Consider the following 22,781-nt stretch of genomic DNA (forward strand, 5'->3'; position numbering starts at 1 on the left):
ATTTTATAAGAAGCTACTGAACGTCTTCTCTTCCTTTCAGACATGGACTGTAAAGCCTTTTGACATCATTCATGTCAAAGTTGCTTTTCAGGAAGTTTTGAGGAAGTCGTGCTTCTGCTCGGCCTCCTTCACCCGTATTTCCCCGTGGGTGGGGGGGGGGGGGGGGGGGGGCTTTTTGACACATTGTTACGTTACATTAGACGATCCGGCTCACGCCTTTCTGACAGCGAGAGGCGATGCTACGGTGGCCCTGAAGTGCAAACCACAACAACAAATCACTAAACACAACAACAAATTGAAAAACACAACTGCAAATTGAAAAACACAACTGCAAATCAAAAAACACAACTGCAAATGAAAAAACACAACACAAATGAAAAAACACAACTGCAAATGAAAAAAACACAACACAAATGAAAAAAACACAACTGCAAATGAAAAAAACACAACACAAGTGAAAAAACACAACACATGAACTTAAACGGAAGAGGTAGGAACCAGTTGGCAGAAAGAGATATCGCAGAGTTGGTGGAGGAGTCACCAAACTTTTGCCACAGCTGCTGCAAAAGTTTGGTGACTCCTCCACCAACTCTTTCCCGCAGCTTGGACAAAACATTGTTCCTTGGTATTTTCTCCTCTCGAATCCAAACGCGCCACGAGTGAAATGACTTCCGGTTCATAAAGCGGCAGGGTCCCGTCGTCCAAACAGCGAGATCTCTTTCTGCCAACTGGTTCCTACCTTTTCCGTTTAAGTTCATGTGTTGTGTTTTTTCACTTGTGTTGTGTTTTTTTCATTTGCAGTTGTGTTTTTTCACTTGTGTTGTGTTTTTTTCATTTGCAGTTGTGTTTTTTCACTTGTGTTGTGTTTTTTCATTTGCAGTTGTCTTTTTTCACTTGTGTTGTGTTTTTTCATTTGCAGTTGTGTTTTTTCACTTGTGTTGTGTTTTTTCATTTGCAGTTGTGTTTTTTCACTTGTGTTGTGTTTTTTCATTTGCAGTTGTGTTTTTTTCACTTGTGTTGTGTTTTTTCATTTGCAGTTGTGTTTTTTCATTTGTGTTGTGTTTTTTCATTTGCAGTTGTTTTTTCATTTGTGTTGTGTTTTTTGATTTGCAGTTGTGTTTTTTTCATTTGTGTTGTGTTTTTTGATTTGCAGTTGTGTTTTTTCATTTGTGTTGTGTTTTTTTGATTTGCAGTTGTGTTTTTTTTCATTTGTGTTGTGTTTTTTGATTTGCAGTTGTGTTTTTTCATTTGTGTTGTGTTTTTTGATTTGCAGTTGTGTTTTTTCATTTGTGTTGTGTTTTTTGATTTGCAGTTGTGTTTTTTTTCATTTGTGTTGTTTTTTGATTTGCAGTTGTGTTTTTTCATTTGTGTTGTGTTTTTTGATTTGCAGTTGTGTTTTTTCATTTGTGTTGTGTTTTTTGATTTGCAGTTGTTTTTTCATTTGTGTTGTGTTTTTTGATTTGCAGTTGTTTTTTCATTTGTGTTGTGTTTTTTGATTTGCAGTTGTGTTTTTCAATTTGTTGTGTTTTTCAATTTGCAGTTGTGTTTTTTCATTTGTGTTGTGTTTTTTGATTTGCAGTTGTGTTTTTCAATTTGTTGTTGTGTTTTTCAATTTGCAGTTGTGTTTTTTCATTTGTGTTGTGTTTTTCAATTTGCAGTTGTGTTTTTCAATTTGTTGTGTTTAGTGATTTGTTGTTGTGGTTTGCACTTCAGGGCCACCGTACGATGCCTTCAAGGACGCCTCGGAAAGACTGAGAAACCGGAAGTGAAATAAAACAGTGTACTTGTTTTAAAAAAACCAAAATAAATAAATAAAAACAGTGTACTTGTTTAAAAAAAAACAAAATAAATAAATAAAAACAGTGTACTTGTTAAAAAAAACACCAAAATAAATAAATAAATAAAAACCGTGTACTTGCTTTTTTTTAAACAAAATAAATAAAAAGTGTACTTGTTTTTTTAAAAACAAAATAAATAAATACATAAAAACAGTGTTCTAGTTTAAAAAAAAACCAAAACAAATAAAAACAGTGTACTTGTTCAAAAAAATAAAAACAGTGTACTTGTTTTTTAAAAAACAAAATAAATAAATAAGAACAGTGTACTTGTTTTTTAAAAAACAAAATAAATAAATAAGAACAGTGTGCTAGTTTAAAAAAATAAAAAAATAAATAAATAAAAACAGTGTACTTGTTTTTTAAAAAACAAAATAAATAAATAAGAACAGTGTACTTGTTTTTTAAAAAACAAAATAAAAAAATAAGAACAGTGTACTAGTTAAAAAAAAATAAAAAAAAATAAAAACAGTGTACTTGTTTTTATTGTCTAAATAATAACCCGTGCCGGGACGGTTCGGTCCTCCCCGGGGGGACGGTTCGGTCCTCCCCGGCAGAGGTTCGGTCCTCCCCGGGGGGACGGTTCGGTCCTCCCCGGCAGAGGTTCGGTCCTCCCCGGGGGGACGGTTCGTCCTCCCCGGCAGCGGTTCGGTCCTCCCCGGAAGCCAGTTGGAGCTCCGGCGTCCCGACAGGCCTTGAACGCCCCGCCAGCCCCCGGTCTGTGGAGGGAGGGGGGCGGCGGGAGCAGCCGAGTCGAGCCGAACAGAGCCGAGCCGAGTAGCGGGAGGAGGAGGAGGAGGAGGAGGAGGAGGAGGAACAGGAGGAGGAACAGGAGGAGGAAGAAGAGCAGGACTAGCATGGCGCTCGGTGCGGCAGGACTTCCGTTGTCTCGCCTCTCGTGTTGTTCACGTTAGATTTGACTGGAGTTTCTCCTCCACGAAGGGAGAAACCCGAGGAGCGAACCGGAGCTCCGCCGGGTGTCCCTCCGCCACGGTGTCCCTCCGCCGGGTGTCCCTCCGCCACGGCGCTCCTCCGCCGGGTGTCCCTCCGCCGGGTTCAGGTCGCTGCTTCACTCCGACCATCGAGGAGGAGGAGAAGAGTTCCGAGGCTCCAGGAGGAGGAGTCCCGCTCCGGAGGAGGTAGGCTGGCTCGGCTCGGTTCGGCTTGGTTCGGCTAGTCCCGGCTCGTCCCCAGACTGGGGGTCTCGCAGACTCGGTTCCTCACCGACAAAGTTGTGAATCTGGTTTCCTCAAACCCCTGAAGTCGCGTCTCGCCGTCGAGACTTAGCGGGACCGGTTGAGTCTCCGGACTAAAGTCCACATGGCGGATTGTTGCTGTGGTGAAAAGTCACTTCAGGGTTTGTTCTTCACTGTTACGTAACGTGACGCGTTCTGGACGAACCTGCTGCTGCAAACTCTGGTTTCTCCACTTGTTCTCCTCCTGGTCCGTGTTTCTTTTCTCTCGTTTTCTCTCGTTTTCTCTCGTTTTCTCTCGTTCAAGAGGCTGTTTTGTTTCGTACTTGGTTCTAATGTTTGGCTGCTGGGAGCCTCGGTGATCCTCTGCCGGTCCCTTCCGGGCTCCAGCCCCCCCACCCCCCGTCCGGGCTCCAGCTCTACGGGCTCCAGCTCCCCTCCTCCTACCCCCCAAGCTCCGGTCCCGTCCCCCCCCCCCCCAACCCCCCCCCCCCCCCCCCAACCCCCCCCCCCCCCCCCCCCCTCCCCCCCTGGCCGGTGGCCCACACTCTCAATCTAAAGGATCCAGGATCACAGTTACCAAGTGTAATTATCCGCTTTGGAGTAAATGAGATTAGCGTTGCCTCTCAGTGCCTTGCTCCAGGGCCTTGCTCCAGGGCCTTGCTCCAGTGCCTTGCTCCAGGGCCTTGTTTCCAAGGGGGGGCTAGAATTCTACTTTATCTTGACTCGTCTTTGAAGTAACACGACTCACTTGGTCTTTGATGTACGTGACCGCTGGCTGACTGACCTTTGACCTCTCCTGTCCAGGTGCTGCAGGTTCCAGGTGATGCAGGTTCCAGGGCCCTGGTCCTGCTACTGGACTGACATGACCCTGGACCTGCTGAACCGAGACCTGGTCCTCTTCCCCGTGGTTCCCTGCTGACGTGGCAGAACCAGAGGATGGAGGAATCGGTGCTGCTGGACCTGCTGGAGTGTCCAGTCTGCCTGGAGCGCCTGGACGCCACAGCCAAGGTGCTGCCCTGCCAGCACACCTTCTGCCGCCGCTGCCTCCAGGGCATCCTGGGGTCCCGGGGGGAGCTGCGCTGCCCCGAGTGCCGGACCCTGGTGGACTGCTCCGTGGACGAGCTGCCCAGCAACATCCTGCTGGTCCGTCTGCTGGACGGCATCAAGCAGAGGCCCCGCAGGCCCGGGCCCGGGGCCGGGGCCGGAGTCTGCACCAACGGCACCCCCGGGGCCGGGGCCAGGCCGCACGGCAGTGGGACCAGGGACCAGGGCACCCCGGGACCACAGCCCCAGAGGGCCCAGGCCAAGAGCACCATGGTCCGGGTGAGTTGATGGATCACTGAGCTGAACCTGGAACCTGGAACCTGGAACCTGGACCAGAACTGAGAGTCTGTGTGGATTAAAAGCGGCGTGTTGCACTACTGGCTCTCTGATCTCTGCAGAGTCTGGGTTTTCAAGGTGGTTCTGCTCCAGGGCCAACCATAGACCAGGTCCATGGAGCTCTTCTTGTTCCTGGTTTCTGCTGCAGCCAAAGTTCACCTGCAATCAGGGGGAAGGTTTGTTAAAGTGCAGGTGGAGCTGAACGTTGCTTCTTCTGCAGTCTGCAGACGTGTCAGTGTGTTGAGAGAGCTGAGAGAGTTGAGAGAGTTGAGAGAGCTGAGAGAGTTGAGAGAGTTGAGAGAGCTGAGAGAGTTGAGAGAGCTGAGAGAGTTGAGAGAGTCTCTGCTGGTTCTTCAGACGAGGAACAAAGACAACAAAGGAAAAGTTTCTTTCTCTGCCAGAGATGAAAGATAATGTGGTGGTTAGATTGCTCTTGTTCCTGACGGCGCTCTTCTGGAGCAGCTTGCTCTGTGCAGGGGTAGGGGTAGGGGTAGGGTGTAAGGGTAGGGGTAGGGTAGGGGTAGGGGCAGGGGTAGGGGTAGGGGTAGGGGTAAGGGTAGGGGTAGGGTAGGGGTAGGGTTAGAGACGTGGATAACTTAAATGTACATACAACATTTACACTTCAGTTTATGAAGAGTTTAGAGTTTTGTCTCCGTCAGGCTGAGGGACGTAGATGAAAGGATGTGGAGCCGCTGGAATGTCAAAGCACTGATGATGTATCTGGAGCCATACAGGTATGGAGGTCAGAGGCCTGTGGAGCCGTACAGGTATGGAGGTCAGAGGCCTGTGGAGCCGTACAGGTATGGAGGTCAGAGGCCTGTGGAGCCGTACAGGTATGGGGGTCAGAGGCCTGTGGAGCCGTACAGGTATGGGGGTCAGAGGCCTGTGGAGCCGTACAGGTATGGGGGTCAGAGGCCTGTGGAGCCATACAGGTATGGGGGTCAGAGGCCTGTGGAGCCATACAGGTATGGAGGTCAGAGGCCTGTGGAGCCATACAGGTATGGAGGTCAGAGGCTCCACAGTATCATTTCAAAGTGTTTTCTTCATCTTGGACTTTCCCTGGTTGTTGGACGTCATTGAGACTTGAAATCATTTTCTTTTTTCTGTCTGGTGTTAAATATTGACCTTTGACCTCCGTGTCGTTGTGCAGAGTGTCCAGGGTCAGGAGGAGGTCAGTGACGTCATTTCAGAAACATTGGAGAAACACACACTTGAACAATAAAGTGTTTTTTTAATTCCTCACCCACAAAGGAATGGGTGTCACTCTACTAAAATAGAGTGACAGAAATATTCCCCATTTCTTAGGTTTTCCTGCTGGAAGCAGCCCAGTGGTGGCGCTAGTATTTCTATCTGACACTGTTGGAGTGAATATCACCTCACTGAGTACTGAGTACTGAGTACTGAGTACTACAACAGTCCAGTGGTACACAAGAGTTTCACTCATACTGAGGGAATCATTTGGCTTCCAGCTAAATGATGATTTCCAGTGTTCTGGAGTACGATGTTATTTGTGATATCTGGTTCAGGAGCTTCCTACAAAATCAATTTCTTCTTCATTTAAGCAGATTCGACGGGCAATAAAATACAAAAGGATGATAGAAATGTGATAAATAACATGTAGATCATGTTAATGTCAATAAGGAGATTCAGCTGTTCAGCTTCGTTGTCGTTAATGTGGCACTCTAGGTGTTTAGACGTGTTCCAAACTGCTGGTGCTGCAGAAGCTCCAGGTGAAGACCTTCCTCTGCACTGCCTCACTCCCTCTGCACTGCCTCACTCCCTCTGCACTGCCTCACTCCCTCTGCACTGTCTCACTCCCTCTGCACTGCCTCACTCCCTCTGCACTGTCTCACTCCCTCTGCACTGTCTCACTCCCTCTGCACTGCCTCACTCCCTCTGCACTGCCTCACTCCCTCTGCACTGTCTCACTCCCTCTGCACTGCCTCACTCCCTCTGCACTGTCTCACTCCCTCTGCACTGCCTCACTCCCTCTGCACTGCCTCACTCCCTCTGCACTGTCTCACTCCCTCTGCACTGCCTCACTCCCTCTGCACTGCCTCACTCCCTCTGCACTGCCTCACTCCCTCTGCACTGCCTCACTCCCTCTGCACTGCCTCACTCCCTCTGCACTGCCTCACTCCCTCTGCACTGCCTCACTCCCTCTGCACTGCCTCACTCCCTCTGCACTGCCTCTCTCCCTCTGCACTGCCTCACGGAGGAGAGCGGAACCTCTAGAAAACATCTGGACTCGCTGCAGACGAACACGTTCAACAACGTCGCAGCTTCTCTTTGTCGAAAAACTTTTCCTCAACTGTTTCAGTGATAAAAGAGAAAGTTTGTCTGAGCCGTCGCTTTCCCCGGCTCAAGTTGTGGGCGGAGCCACAACAGAGCTAACTTGTGGACGGACACACACACACACACACACACACACACACACACACACACACACACACACACACACACACACACACACACACACACACACACACACACACACACACACACTCACTCTTTGTTCACCATTTGATCATGAAGTCATGATAAAACCTTCTGGTTGTTTTTACTCGCCAAGGCAGTGAAATGCATCAAAATCCTATTTCCTTTGTTTCTCAAGCGGTTTAGTTGAATCGTAGTAATGTTGACAGTCGGCGTCTTGCTGGACCTCGTTGTCCCGAGACATTCCGCTGAGGACGGAGAGCAAGTGAAGACTCGGCTGTGCAAGTGGGACATGTTCACAACATGAAAGGCAGAGATCAGAGATCAAAGGGGGAGCTGACCGGCCAGCCTGATCTCCGGTTGGCACGCCATGAGGACTTAATGCTCCACCGCCTCTGGGTGACAGCCCCACCCTCGCCCTCACCCTCAGCCTCACCCTCAGCCCCGCCCTCAGCCCCAGCCCCGCCCTCAGCCTCAGCCTCAGCCCCGCCCTCAGCCTCGCCCTCAGCCCCGCCCTCAGCCCCACCCTCGCCCTCAGCCCCACCCTCGCCCTCAGCCCCACCCTCACCCTCAGCCTCGCCCTCAGCCCCGCCCTCAGCCCCACCCTCACCCTCACCCTCAGCCCCACCCTCGCCCTCAGCCCCACCCTCACCCTCAGCCTCGCCCTCAGCCTCGCCCTCAGCCTCGCCCTCAGCCTCGCCCTCAGCCCCGCCCTCAGCCTCACCCTCAGCCCCTCCTCTTCTTCCCTGCCATCTTTCCCCTGATTGTTGAGGTAACTTGGTGAAGCTCCTCCGGTGGTTCCGGTGGTTCCGGTGGTTCTACAGGGTCTGGTTGACCCACCGACTGACCGACACTGTAAAAGTGTCCCAGGAGGTTGAGTGGGTGGAAACCCTCCAGGAGCAGACGGGGGGTTCAGGGACCAAAAGGGACAGATGTTTCCAGAGTGACCTTCCACCCCCCCCCTCTCCTCCACCTCCAGGGTGGAGGCAGCATCTTGACACAGCAGCCCGGCCTTTCCTTTGAAGAGGTGGGGACTGGGAGGGCGATGGTTGAACGCCGGCGCTGTGGTTTCCAGGTTGTGCCTCGCCGCCGCGGTGCTCGGCTCCGTGGACGTGGTGTCTCGCTCTGGCCCTCCTCCACCCGTATGACGGGGTTGTTGTTCACATGGAGAACAGATAGCTTCCAGCTAATTCTCCTGCATGTGAGCGAGGAAAGGCCACGGAGCGGTCTGGAGGTCAGAGGTCAAGGTTCGGGAGTCGTGGGAGTCAGAGGTCGGGGCCCAGCAGAGAGAGGGGAAGGAATTAGGGAGAATTCCATGGATGTCTTCAGTTCTGGTTGTGGGTCTCTGGAGCTTCAACTTCCACAGTCCAGAAATAGTCTTCACATCTATTTTTAGCCTCTGTAACAAACACATCACTGTTGATGTTCATTGATTCTCCACAAGCACACACTTATTGAGGCTTTAATTACTTTTTATTTTAATAGGCCTGTTGTTTGATTAATCCTGCATTCATCCAGGACTTATGTCTTCTTGTCTTCTGGATTGAATCAGAACCGGATCTAAACATCCTTTCTATGTGGTTTCATCTTCTGTGGCTTGTCGGATATTATTTGTCTTTTCACCCACAACACGGTGCTGAAGTTGAGTTTTCACAAGGAATGCTTTTCATGGGTTTGTCATGTGGAAATATGTCATTAAAATTCCTGTGTCCCTCCTTGGTCTGAGGTGGACGAGTCACGCTGGCCCTCTTTGATGACATCATGTTGTTGAGCCTCCCGGCTGACCCCCCCCCCCCCGTCATTACAGCCTGGCTCTGCCTCAGGCTTCCTGCTGTCCTCTGGGAGTTCCTCTGCTGCAAGGAGCCGTGACCTTTCAGGACCGTACATGTAGGGGCTTTTAGAGCCACCTGTAATTTTCTCTTGTGAGCAACTGACACCCCCCCCCCCTCCCCCCCCCCCCCCCCCCCCCCCCCCCCGAGCCGTTAAAGGTCTAATGAGATTAGAGTTTATTAGACAGTGAGTCGGCTGAGCTCCCTGTTCCTGCTGACTGAAGAGAGAAATCTGTGGTTCTGTGTGAGGAACCCCGTCTGTCTGCAGCCACGTTTCCTCCTGCGTCTTTAAGTGATGGAAACAAACGCATTTTATTCTTGCTGCTGTTTGCGTCTTGACGACTTTCAGACAGTTGGAGAATACTAACAAGCTGCAAAGTCACACAAACGCTCCAATCCACGAGATTTTCCAGAGCTTTGTCACCTTAAATGTACTTCTCAGCAAATCATGTAGCGTCAGCAGAGGCTCCTGGGGCTCCTGAGGCTCCTGAGGCTCCTGAGGCTCCAGAGGCTCCAGAGGCTCCTGAGGCTCCTGAGGCTCCTGAGGCTCCAGAGGCTCCAGAGGCTCCTGGGGCTCCTGGGGCTCCTGGGGCTCCTGGGGCTCCAGAGGCTCCAGAGACTCCAGAGGCTCCAGAGACTCCAGAGGCTCCTGAAGTGGCGTCGGCTCTGCCCGGTCCTCCAGCGTTCATTTCCTTTGTCCCTATGGACAGTTTGTCAGTGTGAAGCCATTTGGGACTTCTGAGGTGGTAGAAACCTGTAATTACAAGTGTGATGACGGCACGGTGGCTGTTCCGGCACGGTGGCTGTTCCGGCACGGTGGCGGTTCCGGCACGGTGGCGGTTCCGGCACGGTGGCGGTTCCGGCACGGTGGCGGTTCCGGCACGGTGGCGGTTCCGGCACGGTGGCGGTTCCGGCACGGTGGCGGCTCCGGCACGGTGGCGGCTCCGGCACGGTGGCGGCTCCGGCACGGTGGCGGCTCCGGCACGGTGGCGGCACCGGCACGGTGGCGGCACCGGCACGGTGGAGGCACCGGCACAGTGGCGGTACCGGCACAGTGGCGGCACCGGCACAGTGGCTGTTCCGGCACGGTGCTGACGGTCAGTAGGTACACCTTGCTGCTGCTGGCTTCAGAACCACCTGAGAACATGCTGGCAGAACCCTCAGATTCCTCGTCATATCAACCTGCCAGCACCACACGGTTCCTGCACATTTGTCAGCTGCACAGCCGTGATGCTGAGGTTTTTATAGAAATGTACATTTCCCCCTCTACGTTCACAAAAAAAGCTTCCCTGACACGGACCTGCAGGTCCAGCAGGTTCTGGGCTGCTATGAGCAGCCGGACCTGCAGGGGGCAGTAACGAGAAGGATGGAGCCGTGCTAGCCAATCACAATCCTGGAAAAACATGACATCACACATGGTGTGGAAAACCTCTGCCGCCCCCCTCTAGATCCAAACAGAGAGAGTTTTTCTAGATCTGCTTTGTAGCAGGAGTTTTCAGGAATCTAGTCGCTGTGTTTCTGTAAACAAAAGGCAAATAGCAGTTTTTTAAAATAGCCTGAAATATGATGATCCGCTGCCACAACTACAAGGTATTTACATTAATGGATGGTCAAACAGGTGTGCCTAATAAACTGTTTCATTGGGAAGTTTTAAATCTGAATATATAATCCTTTTTTAATCTTGTGTCTTTGGGCTGCTTGTTATATCTTCATATTTCACAAATAATAATAAAAACGTGTCAATTTAGTGTTTTATCACTTGGCAGGATCTATTTTCATCCTGCAGTTCTGAGTGTTCACTGTCGCCTTTAAACAAACAGCTGAGAGGAAATGTTCAGCAGAGCTGCAACACAAGTCGTTTCTTTACTTCAATGAGTTTATTTTCAGAGAAATGTGTGACACACACACAAACCATTCACTCTGCAATTATTTCAGATTGTCTACAAACTCCCATTTCTGTTCATTTTAAAGTGACACGCCCCCAAAACCTCCAGCTTCTTTCTGCTGACTTCTGAGCCTCAAGTCCACATTTCTTCTGCCTTTTCAGATCAACCGTTGTGTTTCTGTTCACGGCTTTTGGATGGAATAGTTAATCTCCCGTTGTTCAAACAGTTTTAAAGCAAAAACAAAGTCACAGGCAATGATTTGGTTGTTTTGCATCAATTGTAGAACCTCCCATGTCTTGGTCATGTGACGCCACACACATTAGCATCGTAGGTTCTACAACCACAGTTCAGAAAATGTAAATGAGAAAATCCTGAAATGATGAGCAGACGATGTCAACGTGTTGGAAACCGTCAGAGGAGGAACGTTTCAGTTCTTCTCCAGGAGATCGACTGGACGTGGAGCTTCAAGTGTCTGTCCCATCATGCACTGGGGCAATCACCCATTCCGTAGTCACGTTGCCTTCACCGTTACTGTTGCTGCACCTTGGCCCAGCAGCTGGTCCTGGTCTGCACAGAGCCTCTAGGCTGCATGCAGCTGGTCCTGGTCTGCCCAGAGCCTCTAGGCTGCATGCAGCTGGTCCTGGTCTGCACAGAGCCTCTAGGCTGCATGCAGCTGGTCCTGGTCTGCACAGAGCCTCTAGGCTGCATGCAGCTGGTCCTGGTCTGCCCAGAGCCTCTAGGCTGCATGCAGCTGGTCCTGGTCTGCCCAGAGCCTCTAGGCTGCATGCAGCTGGTCCTGGTCTGCTCTGTCATGTGGTGAAGGAGCAGAGCCGGATCAGGAAGTGTGACGGTCTTTGTTGGTCTGGAGGGGTCAGGGTCTTCAGCCCAGATGAAAGAGGAACACTCCTTTGTTCAGGAGGATGTCATGAGGAATGTTGTGAGGAAAGCTGTCATGAGGAATGTCATGAGGAAACTTGTCATGAGGAATGTTGTGAGGAAAGCTGTCATGAGGAATGTCATGAGGAAACTTGTCATGAGGAATGTTGTGAGGAAAGCTGTCATGAGGAAAGCTGTCATGAGGAATGTCATGAGGAAACTTGTCATGAGGAATGTTGTGAGAAAAGCTGTCATGAGGAAAGCTGTCATGAGGAATGTTTTGAGGAAACTTGTCATGAGGAATGTTGTGAGGAAAGCTGTCATGAGGAATGTCATGAGGAATGTTTTGAGGAAAGCTGTCATGAGGAATGTTTTGAGGAAACTTGTCATGAGGAATGTTGTGAGGAAAGCTGTCATGAGGAATGTCATGAGGAATGTTTTGAGGAAAGCTGTCATGAGGAATGTTTTGAGGAAACTTGTCATGAGGAATGTTGTGAGGAAAGCTGTCATGAGGAATGTCATGAGGAAAGCTGTCATGAGGAATGTTGTGAGGAAAGCTGTCATGAGGAATGTTGTGAGGAAAGCTGTCATGAGGAAAGCTGTCATGAGGAATGTTGTCATGAGGAATGTTTTGAGGAAACTTGTCATGAGGAATGTTGTGAGGAAAGCTGTCATGAGGAATGTCATGAGGAAAGCTGTCATGAGGAATGTTGTGAGGAAAGCTGTCATGAGGAATGTCATGAGGAAACTTGTCATGAGGAATGTCATGAGGAAACTTGTCATGAGGAATGTTTTGAGGAAAGCTGTCATGAGGAATGTTTTGAGGAAACTTGTCATGAGGAATGTTTTGAGGAAACTTGTCATGAGGAATGTTTTGAGGAAACTTGTCATGAGGAATGTTTTGAGGAAACTTGTCATGAGGAATGTTGTGAGGAAACTTGTCATGAGGAATGTTTTGAGGAAACTTGTCATGAGGAAACTTGTCATGAGGAATGTTGTGAGGAAACTTGTCATGAGGAAACTTGTCATGAGGAATGTTTTGAGGAAACTTGTCATGAGGAAACTTGTCATGAGGAATGTTTTGAGGAAACTTGTCATGAGGAATGTTTTGAGGAAACTTGTCATGAGGAATGTTTTGAGGAAACTTGTCATGAGGAATGTTGTGAGGAAACTTGTCATGAGGAATGTTGTGAGGAAAGCTGTCATGAGGAAAGCTGTCATGAGGAATGTCATGAGGAAACTTGTCATGAGGAATGTTGTGAGAAAAGCTGTCATGAGGAAAGCTGTCATGAGGAATGTTTTGAGGAAACTTGTCATGAGGAATGTTGTGAGGAAAGCTGTCATGAGGAATGTCATGAGGAATGTTTTGAGGAAAGCTGTCATGAGGAATGTTTTGAGGAAACTTGTCATGAGGAATGTTGTGAGGAAAGCTGTCATGAGGAATGTCATGAGGAATGTTTTGAGGAAAGCTGTCATGAGGAATGTTTTGAGGAAACTTGTCATGAGGAATGTTGTGAGGAAAGCTGTCATGAGGAATGTCATGAGGAAAGCTGTCATGAGGAATGTTGTGAGGAAAGCTGTCATGAGGAATGTTGTGAGGAAAGCTGTCATGAGGAAAGCTGTCATGAGGAATGTTGTCATGAGGAATGTTTTGAGGAAACTTGTCATGAGGAATGTTGTGAGGAAAGCTGTCATGAGGAATGTCATGAGGAAAGCTGTCATGAGGAATGTTGTGAGGAAAGCTGTCATGAGGAATGTCATGAGGAAACTTGTCATGAGGAATGTCATGAGGAAACTTGTCATGAGGAATGTTTTGAGGAAAGCTGTCATGAGGAATGTTTTGAGGAAACTTGTCATGAGGAATGTTTTGAGGAAACTTGTCATGAGGAATGTTTTGAGGAAACTTGTCATGAGGAATGTTTTGAGGAAACTTGTCATGAGGAATGTTGTGAGGAAACTTGTCATGAGGAATGTTTTGAGGAAACTTGTCATGAGGAAACTTGTCATGAGGAATGTTGTGAGGAAACTTGTCATGAGGAAACTTGTCATGAGGAATGTTTTGAGGAAACTTGTCATGAGGAAACTTGTCATGAGGAATGTTTTGAGGAAACTTGTCATGAGGAATGTTTTGAGGAAACTTGTCATGAGGAATGTTTTGAGGAAACTTGTCATGAGGAATGTTGTGAGGAAACTTGTCATGAGGAATGTTTTGAGGAAACTTGTCATGAGGAACCTTGTCATGAGGAATGTTGTGAGGAAACTTGTCATGAGGAATGTTTTGAGGAAACTTGTCATGAGGAATGTTTTGAGGAAACTTGTCATGAGGAAACTTGTCATGAGGAATGTTGTGAGGAAACTTGTCATGAGGAATGTTTTGAGGAAACTTGTCATGAGGAATGTTGTGAGGAAAGCTGTCATGAGGAATGTTGTGAGGAAACTTGTCATGAGGAATGTTTTGAGGAAACTTGTCATGAGGAATGTTGTGAGGAAACTTGTCATGAGGAATGTTTTGAGGAAACTTGTCATGAGGAATGTTGTGAGGAAAGCTGTCATGAGGAATGTTGTGAGGAAACTTGTCATGAGGAATGTTTTGAGGAAACTTGTCATGAGGAAACTTGTCATGAGGAATGTTGTGAGGAAACTTGTCATGAGGAAACTTGTCATGAGGAATGTTTTGAGGAAACTTGTCATGAGGAAACTTGTCATGAGGAATGTTTTGAGGAAACTTGTCATGAGGAATGTTTTGAGGAAACTTGTCATGAGGAATGTTTTGAGGAAACTTGTCATGAGGAATGTTGTGAGGAAACTTGTCATGAGGAATGTTTTGAGGAAACTTGTCATGAGGAAACTTGTCATGAGGAATGTTGTGAGGAAACTTGTCATGAGGAATGTTTTGAGGAAACTTGTCATGAGGAATGTTGTGAGGAAAGCTGTCATGAGGAAACTTGTCATGAGGAATGTTGTGAGGAAACTTGTCATGAGGAATGTTTTGAGGAAACTTGTCATGAGGAATGTTGTGAGGGAAAGCTGTCATGAGGAATGTTGTGAGGAAACTTGTCATGAGGAATGTTGTGAGGAAAGCTGTCATGAGAAACTTGTCATGAGGAATGTTGAGAGGAAACCTGTCATGAGGAATGTCATGAGGAAACTTGTCATGAGGAATGTTGAGAGCAGTGGCAGGCCGATGTTTGTCCTCTGCACACTGGACTTGTCTGGTCTCGTCCTCCTGCAGTTCACATTCACCTCGTCCAACAGACCTGGAGGCTCTGACATGTTTTCTTCTCCACCCCCCCCACCCCCCCCCCACCCCTCACCCCCCCCCCCCCCCCTCACGGCCCTGTATGAGGATTCCCTTACAGGCCTGTAATCATGATGAGTTAAGGTGTTGATCAAGGTGCAGTCAGAGTCGTCATGTGACTTCACACCTGAACGCCTCCAGGTCTTCAGGTCTTCTCACCTCTTGTCCTGCACGGCTTGTCTCCGTCCCTCTGAATTCTGGACTGCATGGAACTGTGGACGACTTGTAGACAAAGACGTGGTCCTGTGGACCTGCAGGTTCTGGGCGGTCCCCCAATCAGAAGGTCCCCCAGTCCCTCACGCTCAGTCTGTCGGCTTGGACAATAGTAAAGGAAGCGTCCCTGAGCCGTCCTGTCACACCTGCTGGCCTGCTCTATGTGGTCCACTGGAGGGAGACCTTCCAGGGACCACCAGGGACCCACCAGGGACCAGCAGGACCAGCAGCCTCCCAGCTGTTTGCTTTACAGTCCACTTTAACTGGATAACAGTTCATAAAAGTGTCCCCCCCCCCCCCTGTGGTCAACACCACACTGGGTCACAAAGTGGATTTATTCTTTTGATGTTTATGTCAGCTGGTGCCCCCCCCCCCCTGCCCCCCCACAGGCCTCCATATTCCCAGGCTACCTCTATACCTGGCCTGAACCCAGCAGTTTGACCCCCCCCCCCCCCCCCCCCCCCCCCCCCATGTTGTGATTGGTGGCCAGCCGGTTCCACCATGGACCATTTCACTGCTGGCATGTTGAGGGTTCAGTTCCCATCATGCTTTGCTCAGAGGTTTGGTGCAACAGCCGCCTGCTCCTCCTGCTCCTCCTCCCTCCTCCTGCTCCTCCTCCTCCTCCTCCTCCTCCTCCTCCTCCTCACTGTGGCTTCATGTTTCCTCAAAGCTCGAGCACAAGATGTTTTCTCTTCTCACATGTAAAACATGGATTCTGTGGGTAAAGTTCACATTTCCTTCTGGTCTCTCTGCCGGTCTTCAGCTCTGTTCACAGACCTTGTCCTGGTTCTTTCAGGTTCTGTGTTCCACTTGTTCTGTTCACAGACCTTGTCCTGGTTCTTTCAGGTTCTGTGTTCCACTTGTTCTGTTCACAGGCCTTGTCCTGGTTCTTTCAGGTTCTGTGTTCCACTTGTTCTGCAGCTTTGCTCACATGACTCGTCCGTTTTGTGACGGAACACCGACTTCTCACCGTCTGCAGCTTGAGGATATTGTTCATTTTGATTTAAGCTCAATCCATGATAGCGTAAAGTTTGCAGTCCAGGCTCCTGTACTACCGGTCAATGTACTACAACGTACTACAACGTACTACAACGTACTACAACGTACTACAACGTACTACAACGTACTACAACGTACTACAATGTACTACAACGTACTACAATGTACTACAACGTACTACACCCTGGTGCAGGCAGAACTGAGCTGCTTTAAGAAAAGCACATTATGGATTGAAGTCGCGACATATTTATTTGAACATGTTCATTCTTAAAGCTTTGTTGACCAAGATAATGAGGAAGAGGAACAAGAACTAATTGTTCATGTTTTATTGCTTTGGATCATTTAGAAAATAGGTTAAACATTGTATTTTTCTTCAGTTGTAATTTCAACAACTATTTTAAGTAAATAATTGGACACTGGTCAGTACCGGCCAGTAGTGACCAGTACCGGCCAGTAGTGACCAGTACCGGCCAGTAGTGACCAGTACCGGTCAGTACTAACCGGTACTGGTCACTACTGGCTAGTAGTGACCAGTACCGGCCAGTAGTGACCTGTACCGGTCAGTACCGGCCAGTAGTGACCAGTACCGGTCAGTACTAACCGGTACTGGTCACTACCGGCCAGTAGTGACCAGTACCGGCCAGTAGTGACCAGTACCGGCCAGTACCGGCCAGTAGTGACCAGTACCGGTCAGTACTAACCGGTACTGGTCACTACTAGCCAGTAGTGACCAGTACCGGTCAGTACCGGCCAGTAGTGACCAGTACCGGTTAGTACCGGTCAGTACCGGTCCGTGGATCATTGTGTACATGAATATAAGAATGTACATTTCAGTTCCCATGTTTGAGGTTTGGTTTTCCAGACGTTCCCTGCTGTCGGTGCTTCTTTCCAGCTCTTGACTCAGCAGTTTTTTTCTTACAAGCAAATCTGGCTGAAGAGCTTCTTTGAAAGGGAGGAAAGACTCCCAGACCTGTCACCTAAACAAACGTTTTAAACATTTTGAACTAACATACCTTCCACCTACTTCAACTAGGACCTGGAGCAGGTGCTTGACCTGCTCCAGGTCCAGTCGGTATAACGTGTGTGGACTCTGGAAGGAAGCCACGAGAACCTCAGGACTGTTGTACCGGATCACCTGCCTTCCTTGAATCACCAGTGTCTTTATGTAAGAACTAGAAAATACCGAGGGCCCGACCTTTGTGTAGCCAACGCTTCAGATCCTTTGGGAACTGTTGGATCAGGACGAGTCCAGGCGGGAACCAATCTCAGGCACTTTGGTTGGAAAGTAGAAAAATCACTGAAGTGCTGCTGCTTCAGTCAGTGTTTGTTCTTTGACCCTCCCAACAACTGAGTCAATATCCTGACTTTGTTTGTTCGCTGTGGATGTGGACAAACATCGGCCAATACAAGCAAACGGCCCACAGTTTCCCACTAGTGACACATGGCAGGACGATTAAAAGATAAGCAGCCGTATGAGAAACCCACATTGAACAAGGTCTTGACCCAGAGCAGCACAGTGGGTGGTTTCCCGGTTCCTCCTCTGCAGACGGAGGAGAGTCTGAGCAGAGCAGGTGCTCAGACTCTCCTCCTCTGCAGACGGAGGAGAGTCAGAGCAGAGCAGGTGCTCAGCCTGAATGTCCAGCAGGAACAAAAGGCCCAGACAGTGGCGGCCTTCACCAGCACACAATGTGAGGCAACGCTTAGTATTCAGCCTTCAATTCACACATACTGTGACATTGGTGAGCTAATCCTGCTGCAGCGTGGATGCTAGTTAGCGTTCTGTGTGCTAATCCTCACTGATAAGTGTGATTATCACATAAAGCACGCGTCTGAGCTTGTAGTGGCAGGACTGAGTGAACCCTGCTTTTCACCCTGCTTTTCAGTCCTCTGGTAGTTCTCTGGTAGTTCTCTAGTAGTTCTCTGGTCGTTCTCTAGTAGTTCTCTGGTAGTTCTCTGGTAGTTCTCTAGTAGTTCTCTGGTAGTTCTCTGGTATTTCTCTGGTAGTTCTCTAGTAGTTCTCTAGTAGTTCTCTGGTAGTTCTCTAGTAGTTCTCTGGTAGTTCTCTAGTAGTTCTCTGGTAGTTCTCTGGTAGTTCTCTGGTAGTTCTCTGGTAGTTCTCTGGTAGTTCTCTAGTAGTTCTCTGGTAGTTCTCTAGTAGTTCTCTAGTAGTTCTCTGGTATTTCTCTGGTATTTCTCTAGTAGTTCTCTGGTAGTTCTCTAGTAGTTCTCTGGTAGTTCTCTAGTAGTTCTCTAGTAGTTCTCTGGTATTTCTCTGGTAGTTCTCTAGTAGTTCTCTAGTAGTTCTCTGGTAGTTCTCTAGTAGTTCTCTGGTAGTTCTCTAGTAGTTCTCTGGTAGTTCTCTGGTAGTTCTCTGGTAGTTCTCTGGTAGTTCTCTGGTAGTTCCCCACCAGCTGCTGGATTTGTTCTGGACACATTCAGTGATTGAAGATTATTTTGTTTCACAGTTGTCTTGCTTTACTAAGTTACTGGGGTCAACTGACCTTAATGTCAGAACCACATTGCAGGTTCAGGTTCAGGTTCAGGTTCAGGTTCAGGTTCAGGTTCAGGCACTGGCTCTTTGTCTTCCCTCTGGTTCTGCTCCGACCTGTGAAAGTGTCCAGTGTTGAACTGGCACACAGTGAACTAGTTCTGTCCTTTGGTTCCTGGTCAGACCAGCAGACTGGGGGTCCCGGGGCCCGGGGCCAGCCCGGTAAAGACCACAGCCCCTGCAGGCCAACACAAAGGGAAGGTCTAGTTTGTGTGTGAGTGGTTGTGTGTAATTGCCTTTTCACAGCGCAGCATGCAGTCACACCCAAACACAAAGGCCTTATGAAGACCACATGTGTGACAGATCCACAGTGTGCACATGCTGGCCCATAACTCCTCCCCCTTCCTGTTAGAACGCTTCCTCTCTGATGACTAATCTGGAGCTTACAGTCTTCATGGTCCGGCCAGGTGCTGCATGTTTTCATAGACCTCGCCACCACAATGCAGGAATCTCAGTGGAGCTCCTGCTTGGGCCTTACGGGGCCAAATGGACCGACTCTGATCGGAGCCCCGCCCCCGGGAAGTCTGATCGGAGCCCCGCCCCCGGGAAGTCTGATCGGAGCCCCGCCCCCGGGACGTCTGATCGGAGCCCCGCCCCCGGGAAGTCTGATCGGAGCCCCGCCCCCGGGAAGTCTGATCGGAGCCCCGCCCCCGGGAAGTCTGATCGGAGCCCCGCCCCCGGGAAGTCTGATCGGAGCCCCGCCCCCGGGAAGTCTGATCGGAGCCCCGCCCCCGGGAAGTCTGATCGGAGCCCCGCCCCCGGGAAGTCTGATCGGAGCCCCGCCCCCGGGAAGTCTGATCGGAGCCCCGCCCCCAGGACCCCGTAAGGCAGTCGGCTGAAGGTCGGGACTCGCAGGAACTCCAGATTGTCGGGGTCACTGTGGGGTCACTGTGGGGTCACGGTGGGGTCACGGTGCTGTAGTGCCTTGCAGCAGACATTGTCTCAGGAAGTTCCTCTCAGACACAGTGACAGATGCTTTGCTGACCCAGGAACAGGAGGAGAGTCTGAAGTGCTTTTGAAAACTTCCTGTTCCTTTCACATGTGATTCAAGCTCCCATCTGGCGTCCAGGCTGCTCTCAGGGAACTGCAGGCTAATGTGTGGGATGTAGTGATGAAACAAACAGGCACAGTGAGTTGTAGAGGAACAGCTTTGGAAAGCTTGAATGGTTTGTTACATCTTTTACGAATTGTCGTCAAATACATAAAGAGTTCCCACTCGACTGGGAGTGTCGTGGGGGAAACGTCTGCATGTTGACTTTGTGTAGATTAGTGGTTGTTCAGTCAGTATCAGACCGATTGAATCCGTCAACTTGAAGTAACCAGTTTAGACTTTGACAGGTGGTTTTGTTGGGTTCCAGTAGAGACCAGCTCGTCGTGTCACCTCAGATAACTGGAGCCTTCGTGTTCTCCAGCCAGACATGCAAGGGCCTTTGACTTGTTTGCATCTAAATCCTGTCTGAAAAAACAAAAGATTCTATTCCCCAAATGCCAAACTGTTTCTTTGCAGTGATTGCACATTGACTTCAGCACCGTTCTGGGCCCCATCAATGAAGCAGCCAGAGCTGCACCCCGGCTGGATTGTCAATGACTCTCTTTCATAAGATTCACTGCGCTGTCAACACACCCAGAAATAGCCAAAAAAGTGCTCCTGTGTGCAGTTTCCATGGAAACCAGAGAAGGGAAGTTTTTCTATTGTCTCAGACTGACGGAGACGACGTCTCCAGATGAGGACGCTGTCATGATGCTGAGACAAGTGCTCAATAGGAAGGAAGTACTTTCACAAAGTTCTTTTTACTCCTGATTGAACCGTTTTCATGCCCTCTCATTGACCTACAATACAAAATGTCTCTCAACCCATCAAAACTTCACGTTGGATTCTCTCCCTTCACACTGAATTGCATATGAGATAAACCATTGTTGTTGTTTTGGCTTGTAGTGAGGCTTTATTGTCTGCATAATAATTCACTCAGCAGTATTTTTTGTAGTTTTTCTTATTTATGAGTAAGTTGTTTTTTCTCTTAGAATGTTCTGAAATGCACCTCTGCCTCTCTCCCTGCAGTTTACACCCTAAAATCACTGTTTAGACATGAGGAACAGGCCACATCTCCAGTGGGCATTGAAAAAGCCATTAGGAATCAATTGGAAGTAATGGAGCTGTAATGGGATCAAGATGGTCCAGGTCCTGAGAAGCCCCCCCCCCCCTCCCCCCAGTGGGCTTCAGTAGCTGTGCTGCAGCGTCGGTGGTCAGATCTGCAGCCAACAGACACAACAACTGTCCAGCGACTGACCACCTGCCCTCCAGCCTGACGCTCTGTCGGACATTCTTTTGCCCTGGAAATGTCGTGTAGGACAAACCAGACCCCCCCCCCCCACCCCCCTACACCTTGCTCACTGTGTTCTGGCAGTGGTGCCCCCTGCTCATTGTGGCTCTCCTGCTGCGGTGCTGGAGGTCTCCATGTATCCAGAGGGGAGTGGAGGCATGTCTGGCAGTCCCCCGGGGGGGTGACGGGCTGAGAGCAGGAGGCCCGAGCCCCCGACGAGGAGAGCAAACTTGTTGCACACTGGGTCTGATGCATTGCAGATGCAAGGTTTATTGTGATTTGGTTGAAGCGCGGATCTTCTACATGTTCAACAGAGTGGTAACTGTGTCCCGTTCCCACAGGAGGCCTCTTCTTTCTTTATGTCTCCTCAACCCCACATGTGTAGAGGCAAGCTGTTCCTGCAATTATCCCCATCTGACCTGCTCTTATTTGCCATGCATGCGTGCGTGCATGCGCTGTGTTTTGATGCGTGTCTACACACTGGTTGTTGACATTTGGCTGTGCTGCGGAGCAGAACACTCGCTAATTCCGTTATAATCCGGCACCGTGGAAGAGAACACCCTCACTGCTACTTTTCCTTACCACACTGGTGTAATTGCATTATCTGTAATTCAGGCTTATTGCACACACCAGCTGATGCTCCTCTGTTTATCTGGCTGGACGTCTTCCAGACATAGAGGTGAATCATCACCCAGTCCGGCTCCAGAAGGTGTCTGGGACCCCAGGGGCTCATTTACAATACTGACCAAATCCTCGGTGGTTTTCTTTTGCTCCAATTTATTTTACAAGCCAGGCTTATTTTACGTCATCATTTCCTGAATATTAAGAAAGAATGTTTACTTTGAAGACATGGTACAGTCTTACATAATCACTACTGATCACAGTAACTGTCGTTTTACCTTAGTGGTTCAGAGGAGTGTAATCTTTCAGAGCTCACTCACCCTCTGATTTTGCTTTGATGGTGCTTTGATGTACCTGGATGGATTTTGCACCAGAAGGAAGTTTCTTACTTTGGAGCAGTGGCCTAAAATGAACTCGGCTACTATCTTAACCCTAATGCACTATAAACATAGGAATTAGTGAACACATTGACTCTGGTACTGGTTTATCTCCGAGTCTCCGCTCAGTGATTCACACAGTGATGTTGCTACCTGACAGGCTAGTTAGCATTGATATGAGCTAACGGCTAACATGCTGGTGGTGATAGCAAGCGTGGCGTTGTAAAGGTCTGAGCTCTCCTTTGGTTTTCAGGAGTCAAAGCAGATGCTGCCACTGTGGGTGATCTGCCATCATGGGTCTTTAAATAGACTTGAAGCTATTAGAAGTGTCGTTAAGAGAGGCAGCAGCCCAGCAGAGGCTTCTGCTGCTCTATACTCACTTCATCAAGTCTGACTCGCACATGAAAAGAACAACTTCAGCGCTCTGGGTTGGTTTGAACCCTAACCCTTTGTCTTTGACCAACAACGTGGTGTGTCGTGGCTCTCGGGTTTAAAAGTCCAGACAAAGAGTGTTGAGGGTTCAGAGCAACTGTGATGCTGGGAAACAACCAGACGACTTGTATAAAGTGATGCTTCTTTCCTCCTGCTGGTCGTCTGCAGACTCAACACTTCTGTCTCCATGGACCCACACCGGATATGACCCCCCCCCCCCCCCCCCTCCTCCTCTCTCTGTGTCAGCTGAGTGAAACATGGAAATGTAAATTTGCTGCCAGCCGGTCAGGGAGGTGAGGATCCAGCTGTGAGAACATGTGGAACTCACACCTTCTGTTGAGACCAGACATTGTCGGCTCTTCAACACGCAACTGATTAGTGGAAATCAAAGTCTTGATATTAAGCTCTTTTTATCTACCCAGTGAAGTGATGACTGCAGTTTTATTCTTGAACTGCTTTGTTGAAATCACTTTCATCTTGTGTCAAAGTAACTGTACAACACAGCTTAAGGTTTTCTTGGGTCTTGGCTTCAGA

At 49.0% G+C, this 22,781-nt stretch overlaps 2 protein-coding genes across 3 annotated transcripts in view; both read left to right on the forward strand.

The window, feature by feature from the left end:
- The window catches only part of nek1 (NIMA-related kinase 1), a gene marked incomplete at its 3' end in the record, with an annotated part of 23,860 nt that extends 19,910 nt beyond the window's left edge, over positions 1-3,950 (forward strand). Inside the window, 3 exon segments of the mRNA XM_080506378.1 lie at positions 2,393-2,612; positions 2,750-2,974; positions 3,836-3,950. Of these exon segments, the coding sequence (XP_080362504.1) occupies positions 2,393-2,612; positions 2,750-2,974; positions 3,836-3,950 (560 nt within the window).
- sh3rf1 (SH3 domain containing ring finger 1) overlaps positions 2,679-22,781 on the forward strand; it is a 35,886-nt gene continuing 15,783 nt past the window's right edge. For both annotated transcript variants that reach the window (XM_080505962.1, XM_080505963.1), the window contains exons 1-2: positions 2,679-2,974; positions 3,836-4,354. In XM_080505962.1, the coding sequence (XP_080362088.1) occupies positions 3,968-4,354 (387 nt within the window). In that variant the 5' untranslated portion in view covers positions 2,679-2,974; positions 3,836-3,967. The remainder of the gene's footprint in view (positions 2,975-3,835; positions 4,355-22,781) is intronic.

Source organism: Blennius ocellaris, assembly GCF_963422515.1.
Source record: "Blennius ocellaris genome assembly, chromosome: 12".
In the NCBI taxonomy this organism is placed as follows: domain Eukaryota; kingdom Metazoa; phylum Chordata; class Actinopteri; order Blenniiformes; family Blenniidae; genus Blennius; species Blennius ocellaris.